This window comes from Rhinoraja longicauda, chromosome 2 (assembly GCF_053455715.1).
Source record: "Rhinoraja longicauda isolate Sanriku21f chromosome 2, sRhiLon1.1, whole genome shotgun sequence".
NCBI classification, from domain to species: domain Eukaryota; kingdom Metazoa; phylum Chordata; class Chondrichthyes; order Rajiformes; family Arhynchobatidae; genus Rhinoraja; species Rhinoraja longicauda.
The window spans coordinates 33,001,949-33,025,000 of NC_135954.1; the positions used below are offsets into that span (position 1 = coordinate 33,001,949).

Genomic DNA, 23,052 nt, shown 5'->3' on the forward strand with positions numbered 1-23,052 from the left:
AGCCTTCCTATTGAGTTTGTTGATCCTATTGACATCCGCAGCCATCATCCTGCGGCCCCAGCACACGGCAGATGGCAATAGCTACCACCAATTGGTAGAACATCTGCAGCATCTTACTGCAGACATTGGAGTGGAGCCTTCTCAAAAAGTACAGCCGGCTCTGTCACTTCTTGTACAGGGCCTCAGCGTTCCTGGAGCAGTCCAGTTTACTGTCCAGGTACACTCCAAGGTATTGGTACACTCCTAGTAAACTGCACATCCACACCATTGATGGAGACAGGGGACAGGGGTGTTCCTCTCCTCCTAAAGTCCACCACCAGCTCCTTAGTCTTGTGTATTGAGCTATAGATGATTCAGCCCACACCATTCAACAAAGTCATTGACTACACCTCTGTATTCAGCATCCCTCCCTTCACTGATGCAGCCCACAATTGCAGAGTCATCTGAAAGCCTCTGCAGGTGACAGGAGACGGAGTTATATCTGAAGTCCGAGGTGTAGATGGTAAATAGGAAGGGAGGGAGGACCGTTCCCTGTGGAGCCCCTGTGTTGTTCACCACCATGACTGAGACACAGCTGTGTAGCCTGACATATTGTGGTCATCAGTGTGCGACCTAGTCTGTGATCTCAAAACAGCCCTGTAGAGCATCATAGGCCTCCTGTGACCACCTCCTCACTGACCTTGTGGTCACAGGCAGCCTCTGGACCATTGGGTTGTATCTGAGTAGGAGGTATATCAGATTGTGGTCAGATCTTCCCAGTGGCAGAAGGGCTATGGAGCTGTACGTACGCCTTTTAACATTGGCATACAGCAGGTCCAATGTTTTCATATCCCTGGTGGGGCAGTCAACCAACTGAGTGAAAGTGGGTAGGATCGCGTCCAAAGTCACATGGTTGAAATCCCCCGACACAAAATACTGGAGTAACTGCGCGGGACTGGCAGCACCTCCGGTGAGAAGGAATGGGTGAGGTTTCGGATCCAGACCCTTCTTCAGACTGTAAAATCTCACCTTTCTTCTTCGGGTCTCAATCTGAAACGTCACCCACTCCTTCTCTCCAGAGATGCTGCCTGTCCCGCTGAGTTACTCCAGCAATTTGTGTCTTTGGTTTAAACTAGCGTCTGCAGTTCCTTCCTACACATGACTGATGAGATCAGTGAATTGCAGACTTATCCGCAGACGGGGCAGAGGGTGGGTGACAGTGTGGGCGAGTGGGTAGTTTGTGAGGTGCGGTGCTCCTTTTGGCACTTACGCAAGGCTTCAGCAAGCACACAATAAATGCCCTGGGCGTTTGGTAGAAAGCCCTGGGATGCCCTGGAAAGGTGAGTTTCTCCACTTTGACCAGTCATGGACAATGCATTTCTTCAAGGATGTTTAGTTCACATGCTTGATTCAGTCTGAAGAAGGGTCTCGACTCGAAACGTCACCCATTCCTTCTCTCCTGAGATGCTGCCTGACCTGCTGAGTTACTCCAGCATTTTGTGCACGAAACTCTCAGAGAGAAGTTATGAAACCTAAATCAGCAAACCCATCTTTTCAATAGACATAAAATGCTGGAGTAACTCAGCGGGGCAGGTAAGATCTCTGGAGAGATTTTTAGATTTAGATTTAGAGATACAGCGCGGAATCAGGCCCTTCGGCCCACCGAGTCCGCGCCGCCCAGCGATCCCCGCACATTAACACTATCCTACACACACTAGGGACAATTTTTACATATTACCCAGTCAATTAACCTACATACCTGTACGTCTTTGGAGTGTGGGAAGAAACCAAAGATCTCGGAGAAAACCCACGCAGGTCACGGGGAGAACGTACAAACTCCATACAGACGGCGCACGTAGTCAGGATCGAACCTGAGTCTCCGGCGCTGCATTCGCTGTAAGGCAGCAACTCTACCGCTGCGCCACCGTGCCGCAGAGAGAAGGAATGGGTGACGTTTCGGGTTGAGACCCTTCTTCAGACTGTTTTCATATTAATTTTTATTGTATTGTAAATTAGACACAGGAATAATGAACCATACAAACATTTGCTGTCTTAAAGTGAGTGGCAGTAAGGTCATTTGAAAGCTGAGGACTCTCCTAGATATGGAGATCATCTTTTTCTTTATAACAAGATCATCACTGACTGATTTACATTTTGCAGAAAGACTTGTGTCATAGAAACATAGAAAAATAGGTGCAGGAGTAGGCCATTCGGCCATTTGAACCAGCACCACCATTCAATATGATCATGGCTGATCATCTAAAATCATTCCCCCATTTCTGCTTTTTCCCCATACCCCTTGATTCCTTTAGCCCTAAGAGCTAAATCTGTCTCTCTCTTGAAAACATTCAGTGAATTGGCCTCCACTGCATTCAGTGGCAGAGAATTCCACAGATTCACAACTCTCTGCATGAAGAAGTTTTTCCTCATCTCAGTCCTAAATGGCCTACCCCTTATTCTTAAACTGTGACCCCTGGTATCTAGCCTGTCCAATTCTTTAAGAATGTTATATGTTTCTGTAAGATCCCCTTTCATCCTTCTAATTTCCAGTGAATACAAGCACAGTCAACCCATTCTTTCATCATATGTCAATCCCGCCATCCCGGGAATTAATCTGGTGAACCTGCGCTGCACTCCCTCAATAACAATAATGTCTTTCCTCAAATTAGGAGATCAAATTTGCACAAAATACAGGTGTGGTCTCACCTGGGCCCTGTACAACTGCAGTAGGACCTCCTTGCTCCTAAACTCAAATCCTCTCACAATGAAGGCCAACATGCCATTAGCTTTCTTTACTGCCTGCTTTACCTGCATGCTTACTTTCAGTGACTGATGTACAAGCACACCCAGGTCTCGTTGCACCTCCACTTTTCCTAATCTGAAACCATTCAGATAATAATCTGCCTTTCTGTTCTTGCCACCAAAGTGGATGACCTCACATTTATCGTCATTATACTGCATCTGCCCACTCACCCAACATATCCAAGTCACCCTGCAGTCTCATAGCATCCTCATCGCAGCTCACACTGCCACCCAGCTTTGTGTCATCCGCAAACTTGGAGATGTCACATTTAATTCCCTCATCTAAATTATTAATATATATTGTAAATAACTGGGGTGCCAGCACCGAGCCTTGCGGCACCCCATTAGTCACTGCCTGCCATTCTGAAAAGAACCCGTTAATTCTTACTCTTTGCTTCATGAACCATACTGTGAGTTTTTACTTTATTTCTTTTTTTGTTCTTTCGCTTTTTCACACACATACATTTTATTGTTTTACATATATGCACATGTATTTTCTATGCACATGCAAATAATTATTTTCTCACTACTTTAATTCCACATGAATGGAATTAGCTGAATACATAAGCTTCCATAATATAAATGGCCATTAAACATTCCATAAATTCATGCCTGGATTTGGATTTGTACCTCTACAACTTGTGAATGACAATAAACTTCTATTTAGTAGTTACGAAGTGGAATGTAGCATCCAGATGTGAAAACAGCTTGTAAAGAAATGTTGAAAAAATGTGTTCATTAAATTTCTTAGTCATAAACCCCTAACTTTGTTAAGTGTATGATAAACAAAGAAAGTTCTGATTATACTGTTGAATCACAAGACTATTCTATGTGTCATTCATTGAAATGGTCATACATTTTGCCTGAGGCATGATGCCAAAAGAGATACTGTGGCCCAATGGGTCTGTTCCTGTTCTGTACTCTTCCAAGTTCTAAAAAGAGGAAATCTGAAAATGATGCATCTTTTGCTTCTTCATCGTGGTTCTTTGATATACACGATATTTTGCATTGGCTTTGCCAAGTACAACATATGTTTAAAATTTCTTAAAATGCCTGTGCTGCTTAGTAAAATACATGGAACTGAATTAACAGGGGCAACTGTAGAGTTGCTGCCTTAGAGCACCAGAGACCCGGATTTAATCCTGACTACAGGTGTTGTCTGTACGGAGTTTGTACGTTCTCTCCGTGACCATGTGGATGCGCCTGTTTCCTCCCACACTCCAAAGTGTAGGTTGTAGGTTAATTAGATTGGTAAAGATTGTAAATTGTCCCGAGTGTTTGAAGGATAGTGTAAGTGTGTGGGGATTGCTGGTTGGCACAGACTCGCTCAGCTGAAGAGCCTGTGTCTCTAAACTAAAAATGAAACCAAACTAATGAGAATCAAAGAAAGCTTGGATCAGATGCCATTTATCTTCAACATCGCAGTACCTTTAATATGTAGGAAGGAACTGCAGATGCTGGCTTACACCGAAGATAGACACAAAATGCTGGAGTAATTCAGCAGGTGAGGCAGCAGACCTGGAGAAAAGGAATAGGTGATGTTTCAGGTTGAGACCCTACCTTTAATATGTTTAGCTTAGTTTAGTTTTGAGGTACAATGACAACCTTTTTTGTTGCATGTTATCCAGTCAGCGGGAAGGCTACACATGATTACAATCAAGCCATCCATAGTGTACAGATACAGAATAAAGGGTATAATGTTTAGTGCAAGATAAATCCCAGTAAAGTCAAATTAAAGTCCAATCAGTGAAGAAGCCTCTAACGTCTCATCAAAAGAGGATAAATTTGAACAAGACATGAATCCAATGCTATTGGCAGTGCTCCCTACAAGCATAAACTAACATTATTAAATCTGCTTTTAATTAATTTTGAAGATATTGATATTGTTTCAGTATCTGTCATAAAGACAGATTTACAAACCTAAGTCTATTCCACAGGGTTCAATGGACATTTAAAAAAGCAATCGTATTTCATGGATCAACGCAAGTTGTATCTAGCCATGGGAACAGAATATTACTTCACTGACATAAAACTATGTAGTTCATGGGGAGATCATTCTCTTGATTCATTGAGAGCCAAAGTTCAATTTTAAGGTTTGCAAGCAAGGCTCTACGCTGTTTAACCCTCTATGAACTGATTCCAGACTTCTGTTTTGGAATTGAACATCACTTTTTGTCCCCCCCTTTCTATTGTTAGTTCCTCTGAAGAAACCAGTTTGATAGTTTAGCTTGCTATAATTATAGCGCTCATTACCTTTTTTTTGACTTGTGATTTAGTCTTGTTATTTAAGTTCATGCCATGTTGCATCAGATTACAGACAATGGGATGATCCACAAAGGCTTCCTTGTGAACACAGTCTTTTCACATTGGGTACAAACTTCTGTTTGGAAAGTGGACATGCATACAAATGAATTGAAGCAGGCTGTAGGGCACTCAGCTTCTTCTCAGGCCTACTTCGTCATTTTAAAAGATCAGGGCTGATCCAATTGTAATGAATTGTAAAAACTAAAGCTTCTAAAAAGCGATGAATAAGTATTTGTAAAATAATTAGATTTAAATGAAAAGAATTGACACAATTGATTATTTTTACAAGTGCCTTTGCATGTTCTATTACATTAAAGGTGCTCCTGATTTCAGAACCTGTCCAAAGACACTATCTGGTCCATCCCTTTTCCAAAAGCTTACTCTCATAAAAGCAGATCTTATTTGTGCCACCAAGATGTATGGGACAGAGCAGCAGACGATGGGAGTATGTGCATTTGTGGAACTTTATTGTCTATTCACAATGGACCTGAAAGGCATTAAGATCATCCAGTGGAGATGCACCAGAAATTGCCCCAGATTTTGTCTATGATGATGTTCATGACCTGCCATACTTGCCTGGTATCTGTTTGATTGAATTGAGCCACCACCTTGTTCTGGAATTGTTTCTTGGCATTCCATGAACCAGTCTTTATCAATGGGTCGGTGGTGGACAATGTCAACAACTTCAAGCTGCTCAGCCATATCTTAGAATAAAAGGGAGGTCTAGAATAAAAGGGAGGCCAATTAAAACTGAGGTGAGAAGAAATGTTTTCACCCGGAGAGTTGTGAATTTGTGGAATTCTCTGCCACAGAGGGCAGTGGAAGCCAAATCACTGGATGGATTTAAGAGAGAGAGTTAGATAGGGGCTAGTGGAATCAAGGGATATGGGGAGAAGGCAGGCACGGGTTATTGATTGGGGACGATCAGCCATGATAACAATGAATGGCGGTGCTGGCTCGAAGTGCCGAATGGCCTCCTCCTGCACCTATTTTCTTTGTTTCTATGTTTCTAAGATCTGCCCTGGGCCCTGCACATTGATGCAATTATAAAGAAAGTCTGCCAATGCCTCTACTTCCTTAGAAGATTGAGGAGATTCGGTATGTCGACGAATAATCTCTTGAACTTCTACAGGTGTACGGTAGAGAACAAAAATTAATTACATCACAACCTGGTTTGGTAACTCGAATGCCCAGGAATGAAGGAGATTACAAAAAGTGGTGGACATTGCCCGGTCCATCATGGTCGCTGTTGTTTGTCCTTCGGGTTCGAAGATGACCATGACTTCACTTTCAGTTGGAGGATTGGTGACTGTGGGTCCCGAAGTGACTGGTGAGGCCAATCCGGGCCCGGAAGGCACGCCCACATGTAGGACACAAGTGGATGGGTGCTGCAGTGGAAGTGGAGGTAGCGCGGGCCTTGCGCGCGGTGCGTTTCCTCTGGGCCTCTGCAGTGCGTCTGTTCTCTGCTGCACGGGCTCCTGTGGTGAGCTTGCTACGCCAGGTTGAACGGTCCAGAGCAAGAGACTCCCAAGTGCTGAGGTTGATGTCCAAGTCTCTGAGGGACACTTTGAGACAGTCCTTAAACCGTTTCTTCTGTCCTCCTACTGAGCGCTTGCCCTGACACAGTTCTCCGTACAGAAGCTGTTTTGGCAGTTGACTCTCGGGCATTCTGACGACATGGCCTGCCCATCTGACTTGGGCTTTCCGTAGGAGGGTGTGGACGCTGGGGATTCCGGCCCGTTCCAAGACCTCTGTGTCGGGAATTTTGTCCTGCCACCTGATGTGAAGGAGTCTGCGTAGGCAGCTCAAGTGAAAGTGGTTGAGCTGTTTGGCATGTCTGCTATAGACAGTCCAGGTCTCACTGGCATAGAGAAGAGAGGCGAGTACCACTGCACGGTAGACCTTCAGCTTGGTGGTAAGGCCGAGTCCTCTCCGCTCCCATACATTCTCACGGAGTCATCCAAAGGCAGCGCTGGCCTTGGCAATCCTGTTGTTGACCTCAGCGTCAATGTTCACCACTCGCGAGAGTGTATTACCCAGATAGGTAAAGCTGTCGACTGCCTGTAGATTCTGCCCCTTCACCGTGATGTGTGGTTCCTGGTAGGGCTTTCCAGGCGCGGGCTGGTACATAACTTCAGACTTTTTGGTGTTAATGGAGAGACCAAAGTTGTCACAGGCCTGTGAGAAGCAGTCCATTTCATGCTGCATCTTCTGCTCTGTGCTGGCGTTGAGGGCGCAGTCATCAGCAAACAAGAAATCTCTGATGATGGTCTCCTTCACCTTTGTAACAGCTTGCAGGCGCCTGAGGTTGAACAGCCTGCTGTCAGTCCTGTACCTGATGTGTATTCCATCTTGGCAGTTACGGAAGGCATCAGTCAGCATGGCAGAAAAGACCATGCTGAAGAGTGTTGTTACTGATCTCCCGACCGTCGAAGCCATCAGGCCACTATTCAAAAGGCAGCCAGCATTATCAAGCTGGCCCTCTTCTCATTTCACTCCTGCCATCAGGAAGAAAGTATAAGAGTTTGAAAATCATGACCTCCAATTCCAAGAACAGCTTCTTTCCATCAGGCTCCTGAATACTGGAATCACCAACGAAACTATGAACTACAAACTGAAAAACTGTCTTTGTAGCACTAACATTGGGGTTTTTAGTATATTGAACTTTTTTTGTTTATTACGTTATCTATTGAGGATCAGTATGGGACTAGTGTAGCTGGGACATGTTGGCTGGTGTGGGCAAGTTGGACTGAAGGGCCTGTGTCACACTCTATGTCTAACACTGTTTTTCTATTGTCGATCAGACAATTTTTTAAGCCCTGATATTTAACTTCATAGATCTTGAAGGTGAGAGAGTAACTTAAGGAAAGTTTATGAGTAGTTACCTCTACTAAACTACTAAGTTATTTGTGCAGAGTCCAAAGTTTGTTTTTATTTAAAATCTGATCATTTGGAAGAGGTAGATTTTGCTGGCATGAGCTGCCCACCCCAAATTGCTCCTGAACTAAGAAGGCAGTTTGAAAGAAATCTAGAAATTACTGAAAGGACCTGAATTACTTTCTCTCATGAAGAAAATGATTCATTTCTCATGTTATCATTGACTCTTTTTTCGGCAGAACATGGAAGAAGTCATTTGGACCACTGTGTTTACAAGAAACCTGGGCACATGGTTCTTTCTGTTATGAAGGCCCCTTTCATATGGTTAATTTCCTCATGATGAAGCAAAGGGTAGCTGTGATGAGGGAATTGCACCATTCAATTGGGCTGAAGGGCCAGTTTTCATACTGTATCACTAAACTAAACTGAAAACTAAACTAAATTGAACAGCATGCATGCTACTGGATCACAGTCTACATATTGGATACACTCCGCATCAAAGGAAAATGAAAACATTATTCAAACTGAAATAATTATTTTCCTTCTATTTCTACAGATGTGGGGTGGAATTTCAGAAACTGATGAAAGCTTGTTGGCTACACTTTGTGGAAACACTGCTCCTCCTAGCCCTGTCATCGCACCAGCTAACGTTGTGTCAGTCCGGTTTCAGTCTAAAGGCAGCACCGGAACTGGCTTCTCCGCATCTTTCACCAACCGTAAGTCAGTATTTTTGAAGCAGTTCAAGAAAATGTATTCTGGTTTGCATGCAGAGGATACCAAGCAATGGTTTGAGTATTATTAGCTGTTTTTAAATCTTGATTGGTAAGGGTGACAGGGGTTATGGGGAGAAGGCAGGAGAATGTGGTTGATAGGGAAAGACAGATCAGCCCTGATTGAATGGTAGAGTAGACTTGATGGGCCGAGTGACCTAATTCTGCTCCTGTAACTTAAGAACTTATTTAATAGTGTTAACATTTCGATTTATTATTGTCAAGTATACTGAAGTATAGTGAAAAACATTGTTTTGCATGCTATCAAATCCGATCAATTAACACTATACGTAAATACAATCAAGACAAACTCAAGTACAATAAGTAGAGCAGTGGGAAAGACACAGAATGCAAGATATAGTTCTCAGCACCAGTGACAAACTACAATGTCTGCAGTGGGTAGAGGCCAATCTGATAGTACCCTAGCTTATGGATGAACCATTCAGAAGTCTGATATCAAGATATAAGGGGAAGAACCTATTCCTGAATCTGGTCGTGCTCGTTTTCAAGCTTCTGGATCTTCTGTTCGATGGGAGCGGAGCGAAGGAGGAATGACCCGGGTGGGACATCTTTGACTATATTGGCTTCTTTTATGGAGTAGCATGAGGTACAAATGGAGTCAACTGTGGGAGTCTGGTCTGTGTAATGAACTAGGCTACATTCACAATTCTTTGCGATTTCTTGCGGTCTTGGCCAGAGCTGTGATGCAACCCGGCAGTAAGCTTTCCAGGGGCATCTGTCGAGATTTACAGGTGGAGAGAGATTTAAAACAGTAGAGTGATTGTGTTCGAAAATGGCAGATCATCCTCTGTGACCAGCATGCAAAGAGAGGCCATGCTTATCGTGAGATAGATACTTTATGGTTGGCATACACTTGGTGGGCCAAAGGGGCTCATCTGTCCAAAATGACTCAATGGGAACCATTGTGCTGTGCTAGGTTACTAGCTATTGAGTTGTTCACATCACCTTTACAGCATAAAGGGATCTTGTCTTGGCAACCCCCAATGCTAGCATCACTGACTGCAAACTTCAGGGAGGTCTGCCACCCTGGAATAACAAGATGTTTGTGCCCACACAAAGATTTCATTGAAAATCGCAACATATAACCTGAATATTAGAAGTTCTGATTTGAACATATGAAGATAGATTATATTAACTCCAGATGTGTTCTACTTTGTTTTAGGATGTGGGGCCAATTTTACTTCTTCTGCTGGACGTATTATGTCACCGAACTACCCAGATCGCTATGATCCAAACCTAAACTGTGAATACTTGATCAATGGTGCCAGTCATCAGTTTACAATTCTACAGTTTGAAGCATTCAGTATGGAAGGTATGATTCAGACTTGTAATGTTTTGTTGACAGTCATCTATATACAATACACAATACAATATATCTTTATTGTCATTGTACAGGGGTACAACGAGATTGGGAATGCGCCTCCCATATGATGCAATAAATCAATTAGCTAATCAGTATTAATTTAAACAACCCAATGAAACAAATGAGAACAGTTTTAAAACAGAATAAAGTGCAAGTAGATCTGTGCCAGTTCATTGTGCGATGTGACCATCCAGCTCAGCAGGACAGGTTCATAGCAGCTATGGCCCTGGGGATGAAGCTGTTCCTGAGTCTGGAGGTGCGTGTGTAGAAGGCCTTGTATCGTCTGCCCGATGGTAGATGTTCGAACAGACTATTGCAGGGGTGTGAAGAGTCTTTGTGGATGCTGGTGGCTTTTATGAGGCATCGTGTGTTGTAGATGCCCTCCAAGGCTGGTAGCTGTGTTCCGATAGTCTTCTGAGCTCTATGGACTACCTGCTGAAGAGCTTTCCTCTCTGCCTCCGTGCAGCTGAGGTACCATACAGGGATGCCATGTGTTAGGATGCTCTCTATGGTGCAGCGGTAGAAGGTCGTCAGCAGCTGTTGGGGTAGACCAGACTTTTTCAGTGTTCTTAGGTAGAACAGTCGTTGCTGCACCTTCTTGACCAGCGCAGCAGTGTTAGTGGACCTTGTTAGGTCCTCCGAAATGTGAGTGACCAGAAACTTGAAGCTGGACACTCTCTCCACACTGTCCCCGTTGATAGAGATTGGGGCATATTCCCCGTTGTGTGATCTACAGAAGTTGATGATCAGCTCCTTGGTCTTGGTGGTATTTAGGGACGGGTTGTTATCAGAGCACCAGTCCGCCAGGTTCTGCACCTCCACTCTGTATTTTGTTTCATCACCGTTGGTGATCAGCCCGATCACCGTTGTGTCGTCTGCAAACTTGACAATGGTATTGGTGTCGAATGCAGGAACACAGTCGTGTGTGAATAGGGAGTAGAGCATGGGGCTTAGAACACAGCCCTGTGGTGTGCCGGTACTCAGGGTGATAGTGGAGGACAGGTGCGGGCCCATTCTCACTGCCTGTGGTCGCTCCAGCAGGAAGTCCAGGATTCAGTCGCATAACGACGAGCTGAGGTCTAGCTGGTGGAGCTTGGTGATGAGCTTGGTGGGGATGACCGTGTTGAAGGCAGAGCTTTAGTCAATGAATAGCATCTTCACGTACGTGCCCTGTCTCTCCAGGTGAGTCAGGACAGTGTGAAGAGCCAGAGAGATGGCGTCCTCTGCTCCACACAGCAGTTGATGTAGGAGAGCACAGTGGATGCGTATTCCTCCAAGTCTACCTCTGAACCGCGGGTCGCCTGTTGTGCAAACAGGTCCCAGTCAGTGCGATCAAAGCAGTCCTGGAGTTGTTGGGTGGCGTCCTCGGGCCATATTTTGACCGTCTTTATTGTCTACCCCTCTCCCCTCCCTAGAATACATCACCTATTTCAATGAAACATCTTCCAATAAGACCATGGGACAACGGTAAGGTGGGTCTAAAATTGTCGCGCTATTGTGTACCGTTTTGGCTATAGTTCAGGAACAAACAAACAAACAAGAGATTTTGTATAAAGATTTTATTTGCTGCTGAGCTGCTAAAGATAACCCCCCTGAAAAACTCCCCCAAACCTCCCCTGCATTAACTGAAATTGTGTTAACGTTGTTTTAAAGAACCCCACTCACCCACTGCAACCCCCCTCCACCAACTTTATCCCCCCCCTCCCCCCTCCCCACTCACGCACTCCATCCCCCCTCCACCAACTTTATCCCCCCTCCCCACTCATGCATTCCATCCCCCCTCCACCCCCTTTATCCTCCCTCCCTTCATCAATACCTGTCTCTTTTTAACATCATGCCAAGAAGAAGGAAGGCCTCCGAGGTCATGCAGATCTCCGAACCCTTCCGAATTTGGCAGAAAGATCCACCTTCTTATTTCATTTCTGCCATTCCGATTTTGCCTCACATTTTTCCAGAAAACACATGCCTTGACACTTGCCCCACCGCTCGCCCCACCCTGCCTCGCCGCTCACCGGGCATCGCCAGTCCGGGCCGGGCCTCTCCGTTCACTGGGCCTCTCTCCGCTACGCTCGCCGGGCAGGGCCTCGAAGCTCGCCGGGCCTTGACTCACCTCGCCGCTCGCCGGGCCTTGCATTGCCGGGCCTCGCCTTCCATCCGCCGGGCCTCGCCGCTCGCCTCGCCTTGCCGACCGCCAGGCCTCTCCACTCAGTGGGCCTCACCTCGGTACGCCAGGCATCGCCTCGCTGCTCGCCAGGGGTCGCCTCACCACCCGCCGGGCCTCACCACCCGCCGGGCCTCACCACCCGCCGGGCCTCATCACCCGCCGGGCCTCACCACCCGCCGGGGCTCACCACCCACCGGGCCTCACCACCCACCGGGCCTCACCACCCACCGGGCCTCACCACCCACCGGGCCTCACCACCCGCCGGGCCTCACCACCCGCCGGGGCTCGCCGGGCCTCGCCTAGCCGCTCGTCGGGCTGGTCCTCGCCGCTTGCAGTGCCTCGCCTCGCCGCTCGCTGGGCCCCTGCCTCGCCGGGCCTCGCCTCGCCTAGCCACTCCCGGGCCTCGCCTCACCTCACCGTCCGCCGGTCCTCGCCTCTCCGCCCACCGGGCCGTTGTGATTTGCTGTTGAAGACCACTGGAGCAAGTATGTCTTCAATGAAATTCGGTATGTGCAGTTTTAAATGAAACTCTTTCTTCATAACTTAGCCATACATCTTATGACCATTGTTCTTTTATTCAATATCAAAAGAATTGGGATGTGTACGGAAAACCAAAACAGAAAAACCAAAACAAAACAATTTTTTCTTTGTTGTAAATAGTATTTCTGTTCAATAACCTTTCAATAAATACCAGAATATACTCATGATAGGCCTGACATTGTACATGTAGTCCAAGAACTACAGACTGTTGGAAATAATAGTCGTTTGTCACACATGAATGTAGCACAACGCATATGCACATTTGGCATGCATACTTTTTTTTGATGAAAAGTTGCATTACCTGCCATATTATGAATTTCATGTAAAATTCTGGATTTTGGACATCAAAATTATGAATTTGTAAAATCAAATGTTGGGAGATCTGTTCATGAACCATACTGCGACCAGACCTCTCCATGTTGGAAGAATGGAAGATGCAGAAAGAGATTCCCGAAGCCGTTTATCGAAAGCACAAGGTGTGGAGATGAGTCACATCCTCTGTACAGGAGACGATCTCTGGATACGGGAGGATTTCAGGGACATCAAGAAGGACGCCGGGATCGACCTATTACTTCTAAATGGGTGGTGCCCTGTAATGCTCAACTATTGAAGCTGTTCAAATATCACATTAACTTTGAGATATGCTCCTCTGTAAAGTCGGTCAAATACGTGTTCAAGTACACTCCCAATGTTGGGGGGAGTCCAGAACAAGGGGCCACAGTTTAAGAATAAGGGGTAGGCCATTTAGAACTGAGATGAGGAAAAACTTCTTCAGTCAGAGAGTTGTGAATCTGTGGAATTCTCTGCCTCAGAAGGCAGTGGAGGCCAATTCTCTGAATGCTTTCAAGAGAGAGCTAGATAGAGCTCTTAAGGATAGCGGAGTCAGGGGGGTATGGGGAGAAGGCAGGAATGGGGTACTGATTGAGAATGATCAGCCATGATCACATTGAATGGCGGTGCTGGCTCGAAAGGCCGAATGTCCTCCTCCTGCACCTATTGTCTATTGTCTATTGAAGGGGAGTGATCAAGCAGTTTTTGGAGTTAACAGGGATGACAAAATTGCACAGTACTTTACTGGCAGACACATTGGTCCGTCGGAAGCAGTGGGATCAATCCTTGGATTTCCAACTCATGAGAGTCGCCCCGCTGTCATTCGACTCCAGGTACATCTACCACAAGAACAACAAGTCATCATCAGAGTCGATGCTGGTCGGCTGGTGAGAAATGAGGATAACACGAGAACAACTTTAACTGAATTCGTGGAATTGTGTTCTCAATTTGCAAGAACACTATACTACGCTGATGTACCCCGATTTGACGGACATATTCTTCCTTTCTTCAAAGACGTCTGCATAGAAAGGGGTTTGTTGCAAACTGACGACCATTGGCAACAGACAATGGAAGATGCTGAGTGGACAAGACTCCCCAAAGCAATGAGAGATTTGTTTGTTTTGCTGACGATTGTTGAGATCAACACTTCTCGACAATTCTGGGATCGCTTCAAAAATTCAATGTCTGAAGATTACCTTCAAAGGGAACGGAGAACAATCGATGATTCAAATATCATGATTGATGAGAGGCATCATGTTCAGGTTCTGTTGTATATTCAAGACAAGCTTGTGAATTACAACAAGACACTGGGATACTTTCATGTGCCATTACCAAGACATGGAAGGATGAACCTTGATGGTGACAATCCAGAATTGCTGAGTGAACTGCAGTACAATAGACCTGAACATCAGTGATTTGTTGAAGAGAAGGAGCCTCTGCTGAATGCTGAGCAAAGAGCAGTGTATGACTATGTGTGCAACTGCTTGGAAAGGAATGTTCCTTCAATGTTTCTCATTGATACACCAGCAGGAATTGGCAAAACAATTCTCACCAATTTGATCCTCTCCAAAGTTCGAGGTCAAGTTGATGTTGCTTTTGCTGTAGCAACCTCTGGTGTTGCAGCTACATTGATGCCTGGTGGAAGAACTGCACATTCTCGATTCAAGATACCCATCGAAGTGACCGATAATACAATGTGCAACATTGAGAAGAACTCCAACATGGTTCATTTGATCAAGAGTGTGAGACTGATTGTTTGGGATGAGTGCCTGATGATTAGGAGGGAGAGCTTTGAAACGGTGGACAGAACTCTTCGAGATCTATGCAAAAAGAACGATGTGCCTTTTGGCGGCATTCTTACCTTTTGTTGCGGCGATTTTCGACAACTCCTTCCTGTTGTGAGAAGGGGAAATGATGCTGATGTTGAAAATTCCTGCATCAAGAAATCCTATTAACGTTCAAATTGTTATATTTTGTTATTCACATTTTAAACTTTAATAAATCCCTTTTTCGCTTGCTGTGCCCGTCAGCCGCCCATGCGCAGTAATACCTCCATGTTCCACGTCACAATGGAAACCCGACGGCCGGGAATGGCGGCGCCGCCGGAGAGCCCCTAAGAATGGAGGGAGGGGGGAAATAAGGGGGGATGGAGTGGGTGGCTGGGCGGTGGGAGAGGAAGGGGGGAAGAAGGGAAGTTGAGAGGATGGAGTGAGGGAGGGGAGGGGAGAGTGCTAGACCAATGCAGGAAAAAACACCATTTTAAAGAAAAATCACGATTTTCATGACGATTTTTTAAACAATTTTTTTAAAGCCATTGATTTTAAAGGAAAAAGCGTGATTTTCCCACGTCACAACGGCAACTCAATGAGTTGTGGGCCCAACGTGTCCACTTGGTCTCGTTCTTTAAACTAAAATTGAGAGTGCAGTGAAAGAGGCATCAAGTTGAAGAAGCTCTGTTGGTTCCGTTGTGTATGGTTTGGCATTGGTTGTCCCTTCTCCAAAGTTTTGAATACTTTTCCACTATTCCATTAAAGTAGCTCAAAGCTTTCATGACATTCATAGTAATTGTAATTTGTGCATTTCCACAGGCACTTCCATAGAGCTGTAGTTATAAATTAAATTCCAAGTGTTGGAAATGTTACTCAGATGGAATTTGCTGGAATGGTACTCGCTGGAATTTAGAAGATTGAGGGGGGATCTTATAGAAACTTACAAAATTCTTAAGGGGTTGGACAGGCTAGATGCAGGAAGATTGTCCCCGATGTTGCGGAAGTCCAGAACAAGGGGTCACAGTTTAAGGATAAGGGGGAAGTCTTTTAGGACCGAGATGAGAACGTTTTCTTTCACAGAGAGTGGTGAATCTGTGGAATTCTCTGCCACAGAAGATAGTTGAGGCCAGTTCATTGGCTATATTTAAGAGGGAGTTAGATATGGCCCTTGCGGCAAAAGGGATCAGGGGGTATGGAGAGAAGGCAGGTACAGGATACTGAGTTGGATGATCAGCCATGATCATATTGAATGACGGTGCAGGCTCGAAGGGCCGAATGGCCTGCTCCTGCACCTACTTTCTATGTTTCTATGTTTCTATGAAAGTGTAAATGCAGTGTGTATGCCACAACACTCCTTTCATAGTTTGAATTAGAAAAGACTATAAACATTTAAGATAAAAATGGATTTCCAAATCCTATGATGAGCTTGGTCTTCCCTATCTTTGTCATCTCCAAGAGCCCTGTAGCCTTATCGGTTATTTCCAATTCTGAGTTCTTATGCATCCTGATTTCTAACTGCTCTGCGCTTGTAGCCATTTTTCAGCATTCAACACCAGGAACTCTCTTAAATTGTCTATCATTCTAAGCGAGGCATCAAGGCAACAGTTGACCACATGTGCTGTTAAGGAGTGTGTAGGAAGGAACTGCAGATGCTGGTTTACACCGAAGATTGACACAAAATGGTGGAATAACTCAGCGGGTCAGGCATGTTTGCCTGACCCACTGTGTTACTCCAGCATTTTGGGCTGTCAAAGAGCCTGGAGTCCAATGTTGTGATAGCCCAGGAAACAGGCTCATGGTTGGAGTTTCACCTTGCACAAAGGAAGGTGGTTGAAATTGTTGGAGGTCAGTCAGTGCAGCTCTACCACTATGAAAATAGAGGTGGGAATTTTTCTGATGATTGTACAATGTTCAATTCCATTCGCAACTCTCCAGCAAATGAAGCAGTTCTTGTCTAATTACAGAAACAACAGGCAGGCATGGGCTGAGAACTGTAAGTAGCATTGGTATCGCTTCAGTACCTGGCAATGAAAATTTTAGTTTAGTTTAATTTAGTTTAGAGATACAGCATGGAAACAGGACATTTGGCCCACCGAGTCCACGCTGACCATCGATCACCCGAACACTACTTAACCTATATTTTATCCCACTTTCGCATCCTATAAACTAGGTGCAATTTACAGAAGCTGATTAAACCTACAAACCAGTGCATCATTGGAATATTTGAGGAAACCAGTGCACCTGGACAAAATGCATGCCATCACAGTGAGAACATACAAATTTCACACACAGAACACTCAAGGTTATGATCAAACCAGGGTCTCTGGAGCTATGGGGCAACAACTCCACCGCTGTGCCATTGTGCCACCCTGATCTCCAATAAGAAGGGGCCAACCACCTAGCCTTGATATTTATATGCATTACCATTATTGAGTTCCCCCATGACAATACCGTTACCATTGTCCGAAAGCCCAACTGGACCAACTACATCAATATTGCAGTAACAAGAACAGATCAGATGCATTGTATGTTATAGCAATGGCTCAACTCCTCACACCCTGAAGCCTTTCTACCATCAGCAAAATATGAGTCAGGGGGTCCAATGGAATACTATTCAGTTTTTTGAATAAATGCAGTTCCTATAACACTCAAGCGGCTTGACATACACTAGAACACAGCAGCATACTTAGAAACATAGAAACATAGAAAATAGGTGCAGAAGGAGGCCATTCGGCCCTTTGAGCCAGCAACGGCATTCATTGTGATCATAGCTGATCATCCACAATCAATAACCCGTGCCTGCCTTCTCCCCATATCGCTTGATTCCACTAGCCCCTGGAGCTTTATCTAACTCTGATTTGGCCTCCATTGCCCTCTGTGGCAGAGAATTCCACAAATTCACAATGCTCTGGGTGAAAAAGTTCCTTCTCACCTCAGTTTTAAATGGCCTCCCCTTTATTCTAAGACAGTGGCCCCTGGTTCTGGACTCACCCAACATTGGGAACATTTATCCTGCATCTAGCTTGTCCAGTCCTTTTATAATTTTATATGTTTCTATAAGATCCCCTCTCATCCTTCTAAACTCCAGTGAATACAAGCCTAGTCTTTTCAATCTTTCCTCATATGACAGTCCCGCCATCCCAAGGATCAATCTCGAGAACCTACGCTGCACTGCCTCAATTACAAGGATATCCTTCCTCAAATTAGGAGACCAAAACTGTACACAATACTCCAGATGTGGTCTTACCAGGGCCCTATACAACTGCAGAAGAACCTCAGTTGATATTTCACTCAAAACCCTAAATATGTTTTTGGATTCCTGTCAGGATATGCTAAAATATTCTATAGCCATGGGACTACTTTGGAGTTGTAGTCACTGCGTTAGTGAGAAGAAACATCAATCAGTGTTCATGTGGTAAAATCCCACAAACTAGCGAGCTAATTCATTCTAATGATGCAGCTTGATTGATGAAAGTTGTCCAGGACGGCAGGAGGAATCTCCCCACTCTTTGAAATACTGCAGTAGAATCTTGCACATTCATCTGTGAGAGAAGATGAGGCCTCAGCTTCATATTTCATCAAAAAGAAAACAAAAACTCCACAAGCATAAATAAAAGATTTGCCAAATGCAAAGGTTAAGGTAGTGTTTCATTTGACTGGCTGGATCCCAGAGGGGTCTAGGAAAGATCCTGTAGTACAATTTCAAATCTCACCACTACTCAGGAACTTACATTTGGTTAATTAACTTTTTTAAGATCTGGAATAAAAAACGGTAACAGCAATGATAACCATGAAACTAATACACTGTTGCAAACACTAATGTCCCTTCCAGAAAGGAAAAATTGGCGCCCTTAGTGGGTCAGGCGTCAATGTGGCTGCAGGATCACGAATGTGGTTTACTCTTAAATGTCACCTGAAGTGTGCCAGCATGCTTCACTATTAGCACAAGCTTGGCAATCAAATGTTGGTCTTGGAAGCAATCCTTCCATCCTGTGAGGGAATAAATTAAGCAAGTATTCTTAAATGCACTTCATTTTTTGTGTAATTAAAATAACAATGATAATAATATTCCTTCTTAAGAGTTCCTAGCACATGTGAATCTCTTTTTAGATGAGTGAGAAATGTTTCCTTAAGACCTCAAAGGCTCTGTGTTCTTTAACTGCACTGATGAAGTTAGGAAAACTTATTTGGAAATTAGTGCCCAAACTATGTGAATGTGTTGAGTTGTCTTGTGGAAGCAAACTCATTATATTTCATCACTTACAGCTGTAAAAGTCTTTGGTTGTAAATAACAGACTGTCCCTGAATCTCAAAGAGAGAAAGTTGAAATAACTCTGAGCAGTGAAAGAAGATATTATGAAGCAATAGAATCTGTTTTGGGAAAAAAACAAAAGTTTCTTTATTCAATTGGACACAAACTGCTGGAGTAACTCAGCAGGTCTGGCAGGAATCACAAAAAGCTGGAGTAACTCAGCAGGTCAGGCAGCATCTCAGGAGAGAAGGAATGGGTGACGTTTCTGGACAAGACCCTTCTTCAGACTGATCAACGTTTCGGGTCGAGACCCTTCTTCAGACTGACCCGCTGAGTTACTCCAGCATTTTGTGACCCATTCCTTCTCTCCTGAGATGCTGCCTGACCCGCTGGGTTACTCCAGCATTTTGTGATACCTACGATTTGTACCAGCATCTGCAGTTACTTTCCTACACAACAGGTCTTGAGGTTTCTGGTCGGGACCTTTACATGTTCGCCAGAGATGCTTCTTGACCCACTGAGTTACTCTAACAACACTTGTCCATTTGTGTATATCAGCATCATTTCTATATTCCTTATTCAATTGTTGTCTTTTGTATAGTAGAATATCCCATTGTACAAAACATGGCATTTCTTTAACTACTTTGGAGATGATATACAGCACTTCCACCAATGCATAGAAGACACAAGAACAGCTGCTTCTGAATCACTTACTATGTATTTAGGAAACCCCTGTCTCTGATCAATATTTGAGTGGTCTCACAATACAAGGCACTCTTTTGATTTAATAATTAATGATTAACGATTAACTCTCTTCGGATATCTGTGCATTCTGAGAAAATATGACTTTCACCATTGATTCTAACTACATTATTCAAGTATAAGTTCTGTGTTGCCCTATGTGTCCATGTGCAAACCTAGGCACTTAATTGCCATTGAGTTGCTCCAAAGACTGCTACAATCCTACAATCCTTTGAGCTCCAGTTATCATTTCTTATTTGTAGGTTATGCTCAGCTATTCGAACTTTTGTGGGCAAAAATATACTTGATCTTAGTATCTGTTTTTACAATATGATATGCAAGCTAACCATAAACGCCACCAAAGATCACCCTTTCAGGCGCTCAGCTAACCTGCCTATGGAAGCCACTGCTAAATCTGAGCTACTCCGAAGTACCTGCCATGATAGGTTGGAGTGCCTCAGTGTTTAAATACCACTGATATAATTACATTTACAACTGCAGAAGCACATAGGTGGCAAATCCCAAACACAGCACCAATATAACTTGTACCACAACTAAAACGTGAAAGATTCTGATCCCTGGAAGGACGTTGACATTCATTCCCCAACTCCACATTCGGGATAGTCGTGGTTCTGCTTCAGAACCTTCCATATTTCTTTCCTACATTCCTGATTCCCTCCTCAAATTAACGTTATTATTCAACTAAATCCTTATTTTTTCTGTACCATATGTTCTGGAAAATGAGAACTGGACACTCCAAGGGGCACTTAACATTTGTTCAAGTCATTATTATTCTATTTGTTGCACCATATGTCCATTCTATTCCTGTCTGAATATAACCAATCCACACTTCCTCTGTTATAAAAGGGTGACATGATGTAAAACAGATGCTCGGCTGATTTACCTGGCATGATATTTCATCTTACAAGAACAGAGTTACTCGAATGATGACAGAATATTTTCCATATCCCCCTTACAGTAACATGGGTCTGTTCCAAATTTGACAGATTAGTCTCCACCAGGTACCTTGGTGCAGATGTAGCCTCTGAAGTCAGATTCCTGATCTCCCTCCAGGAGCTGGCAGATTGTCAAGGGTTCAGTCCATCTACATTTCTGTACCACACAGTGCTTTTCTATGGTCTGCCAGATGGTGTTGTTGGCGATCCTTTCTCTTGACCACCACCTTTGAGGCCAAAAACGGGGCAGGAGATGAATGAATGAATAAGTTTATTGGCCAAGTATGCATATACAAGGAATGTGCCTTGGTGCTCCGCTCACAAATGACTAACACAAACATACAGTTAACAATTAAGAATAAAGCATAACCACAACAAAACAATAAGGATACAACTTTACGGTCTAAACTTGTGGGTGAAAATAAACCAGAGCAAAAAAGAGACTCCAGACTTTGGTTATTGAGTAGAACTATCACTCGTGGGGAAAAAAAGCTGTTTTTATGTCTGGCTGTGGCTGCTTTGACAGTCCAGAGCCGCCTTCCAGAGGGAAGTGCTTCGAAGAGTTTGTGGCCAGGGTGAGAGGGGACAGAGATGATCTTGCCCGCTCGCTTCCTGGCCCTTGCAGTGTACAGTTCGTCAATGGGGGGAAGGTTGCAGCCAACAACCTTCTCAGCTGTGCGAACGATCCGTTGCAGCCTCCGGATGTCATGCTTGGTGACTGAGCCTAACCAAACCATGATTATTGGGGGGATCTAATTGAAACATATAAAATTCTTAAGGGGTTGGAGAGGCTAGATGCGGGAAGATTGTTCCCGATGTTGGGGAAGTCCAGAACCTGGGGTCACAGCTTAAGGATAAGGGGGAAGTCTTTTAGGACCGAGATGAGAAAACATTTCTTCACACAGAGAGTGGTGAATCTGTGGAATTCTCTGCCACAGAAGGTAGTTGAGGCCAGTTCATTGGCTATATTTAAGAGGGAGTTAGATCTGGCCCTTATGGCTAAAAGGATCAGAGGGTATGGAGAGAAGGCAGTACAGGTTACTGAACTGGATGATCAGCCATGATCATATTGAATGGCGGTGCAGGCTCGAAGGGCCGAATGGCCTACTCCTGCACCTATTTTCTATGTTTCTACATTTCTATGATGAAGAAGGTGAGGACTGACTCAATGATAGCAGTATAGAATTGGACCATTATTGCCTGTGGCAGATTGTGTTTCTTCAGTTGTCGCAGGAAGTGCTTCTTCTGTTGGGCTTTTTTGACTGTGGAGTCGATGGTGGCCCCCCATTTAAGGTCCCTGGAGATGATGGTTCCAAGGAACTTAAATGACTCCACAGATGTGACTATCTGATGGTGATGGTGAGTGGGGGGAAGGGAGGGGTATCTCTTTGAAAGTTTACAATTAGTTCCACTGTCTTGAGAGCATTGAGCTCCAGGTTGTTGCGATGGCAGCAGGACGCCAGCTGTGTCACTTCCCCTCTAGGAAGATTCCTCCCCATCCTGGATCAGTCCAATCAGGGTGGTGTCATCCGCAAACTTGAGGAGCTTGACAGAGGAGTCTGTGGAGATGCAGTCGTTGGTGTAGAGAGAGTAAAGGAGAGGGGAGAGTACGCAGCCTTGCGGTGCTCCTATGCTGAGGGTCTGCGGGTCCGAGATATGCTTTCCCAGCCTCACATGCTGCTTCCTGTCCGTCAGGAAGTTGATGATCCATTGACAGAGGGGTTCAGGCACAGTCAGCTAGGAGAGTTTGTAGTGTAGTAGCTCTGGCACAATGGTGTTAAAAGCAGAGCTAAAGTCCACAAACAGAATCCTGGCATAGGTCCCCTTGTGGTCTAGGTGCTGGAGGATGAAGTGCAGGCCTAGATTGACTGCGTCGTCCACCAATCTATTGGCCCTATATGCAAACTGCAGGGGGTCCAGCAGGGGGTTTGTGATGTTTTTCAGCTGGGCCAGCACAAATCTTTCAAAGGTCTTCATGACTACAGAGGTAAGTGCGACAGGCCTGTAGTCATTAAGACCAGTGATCCTTGTCTTTTTGGGTACAGGGACAATAGTGGAGACCTTGAAGCAGGCAGGGACAATGCAGGTTTGCAGGGACTGGTTGAAAATGTCTGTGTAGATCAGTGCCAGTTGTTCGGCACAGAGCTTGAGGGTAGAGGGGGAAACATTGTCCGGTCCTGGAGA

The 23,052-nt window shown here is 44.7% G+C and overlaps 1 protein-coding gene across 1 annotated transcript in view; it reads left to right on the plus strand.

Annotated features, from left to right (window-relative positions):
- cubn (cubilin (intrinsic factor-cobalamin receptor)) overlaps positions 1–23,052 on the plus strand; it is a 197,683-nt gene that overhangs the window by 143,004 nt on the left and 31,627 nt on the right. The window contains exons 45-46 of the mRNA XM_078422245.1: positions 8,519–8,678; positions 9,916–10,065. Of these exons, the coding sequence (XP_078278371.1) occupies positions 8,519–8,678; positions 9,916–10,065 (310 nt within the window). The remainder of the gene's footprint in view (positions 1–8,518; positions 8,679–9,915; positions 10,066–23,052) is intronic.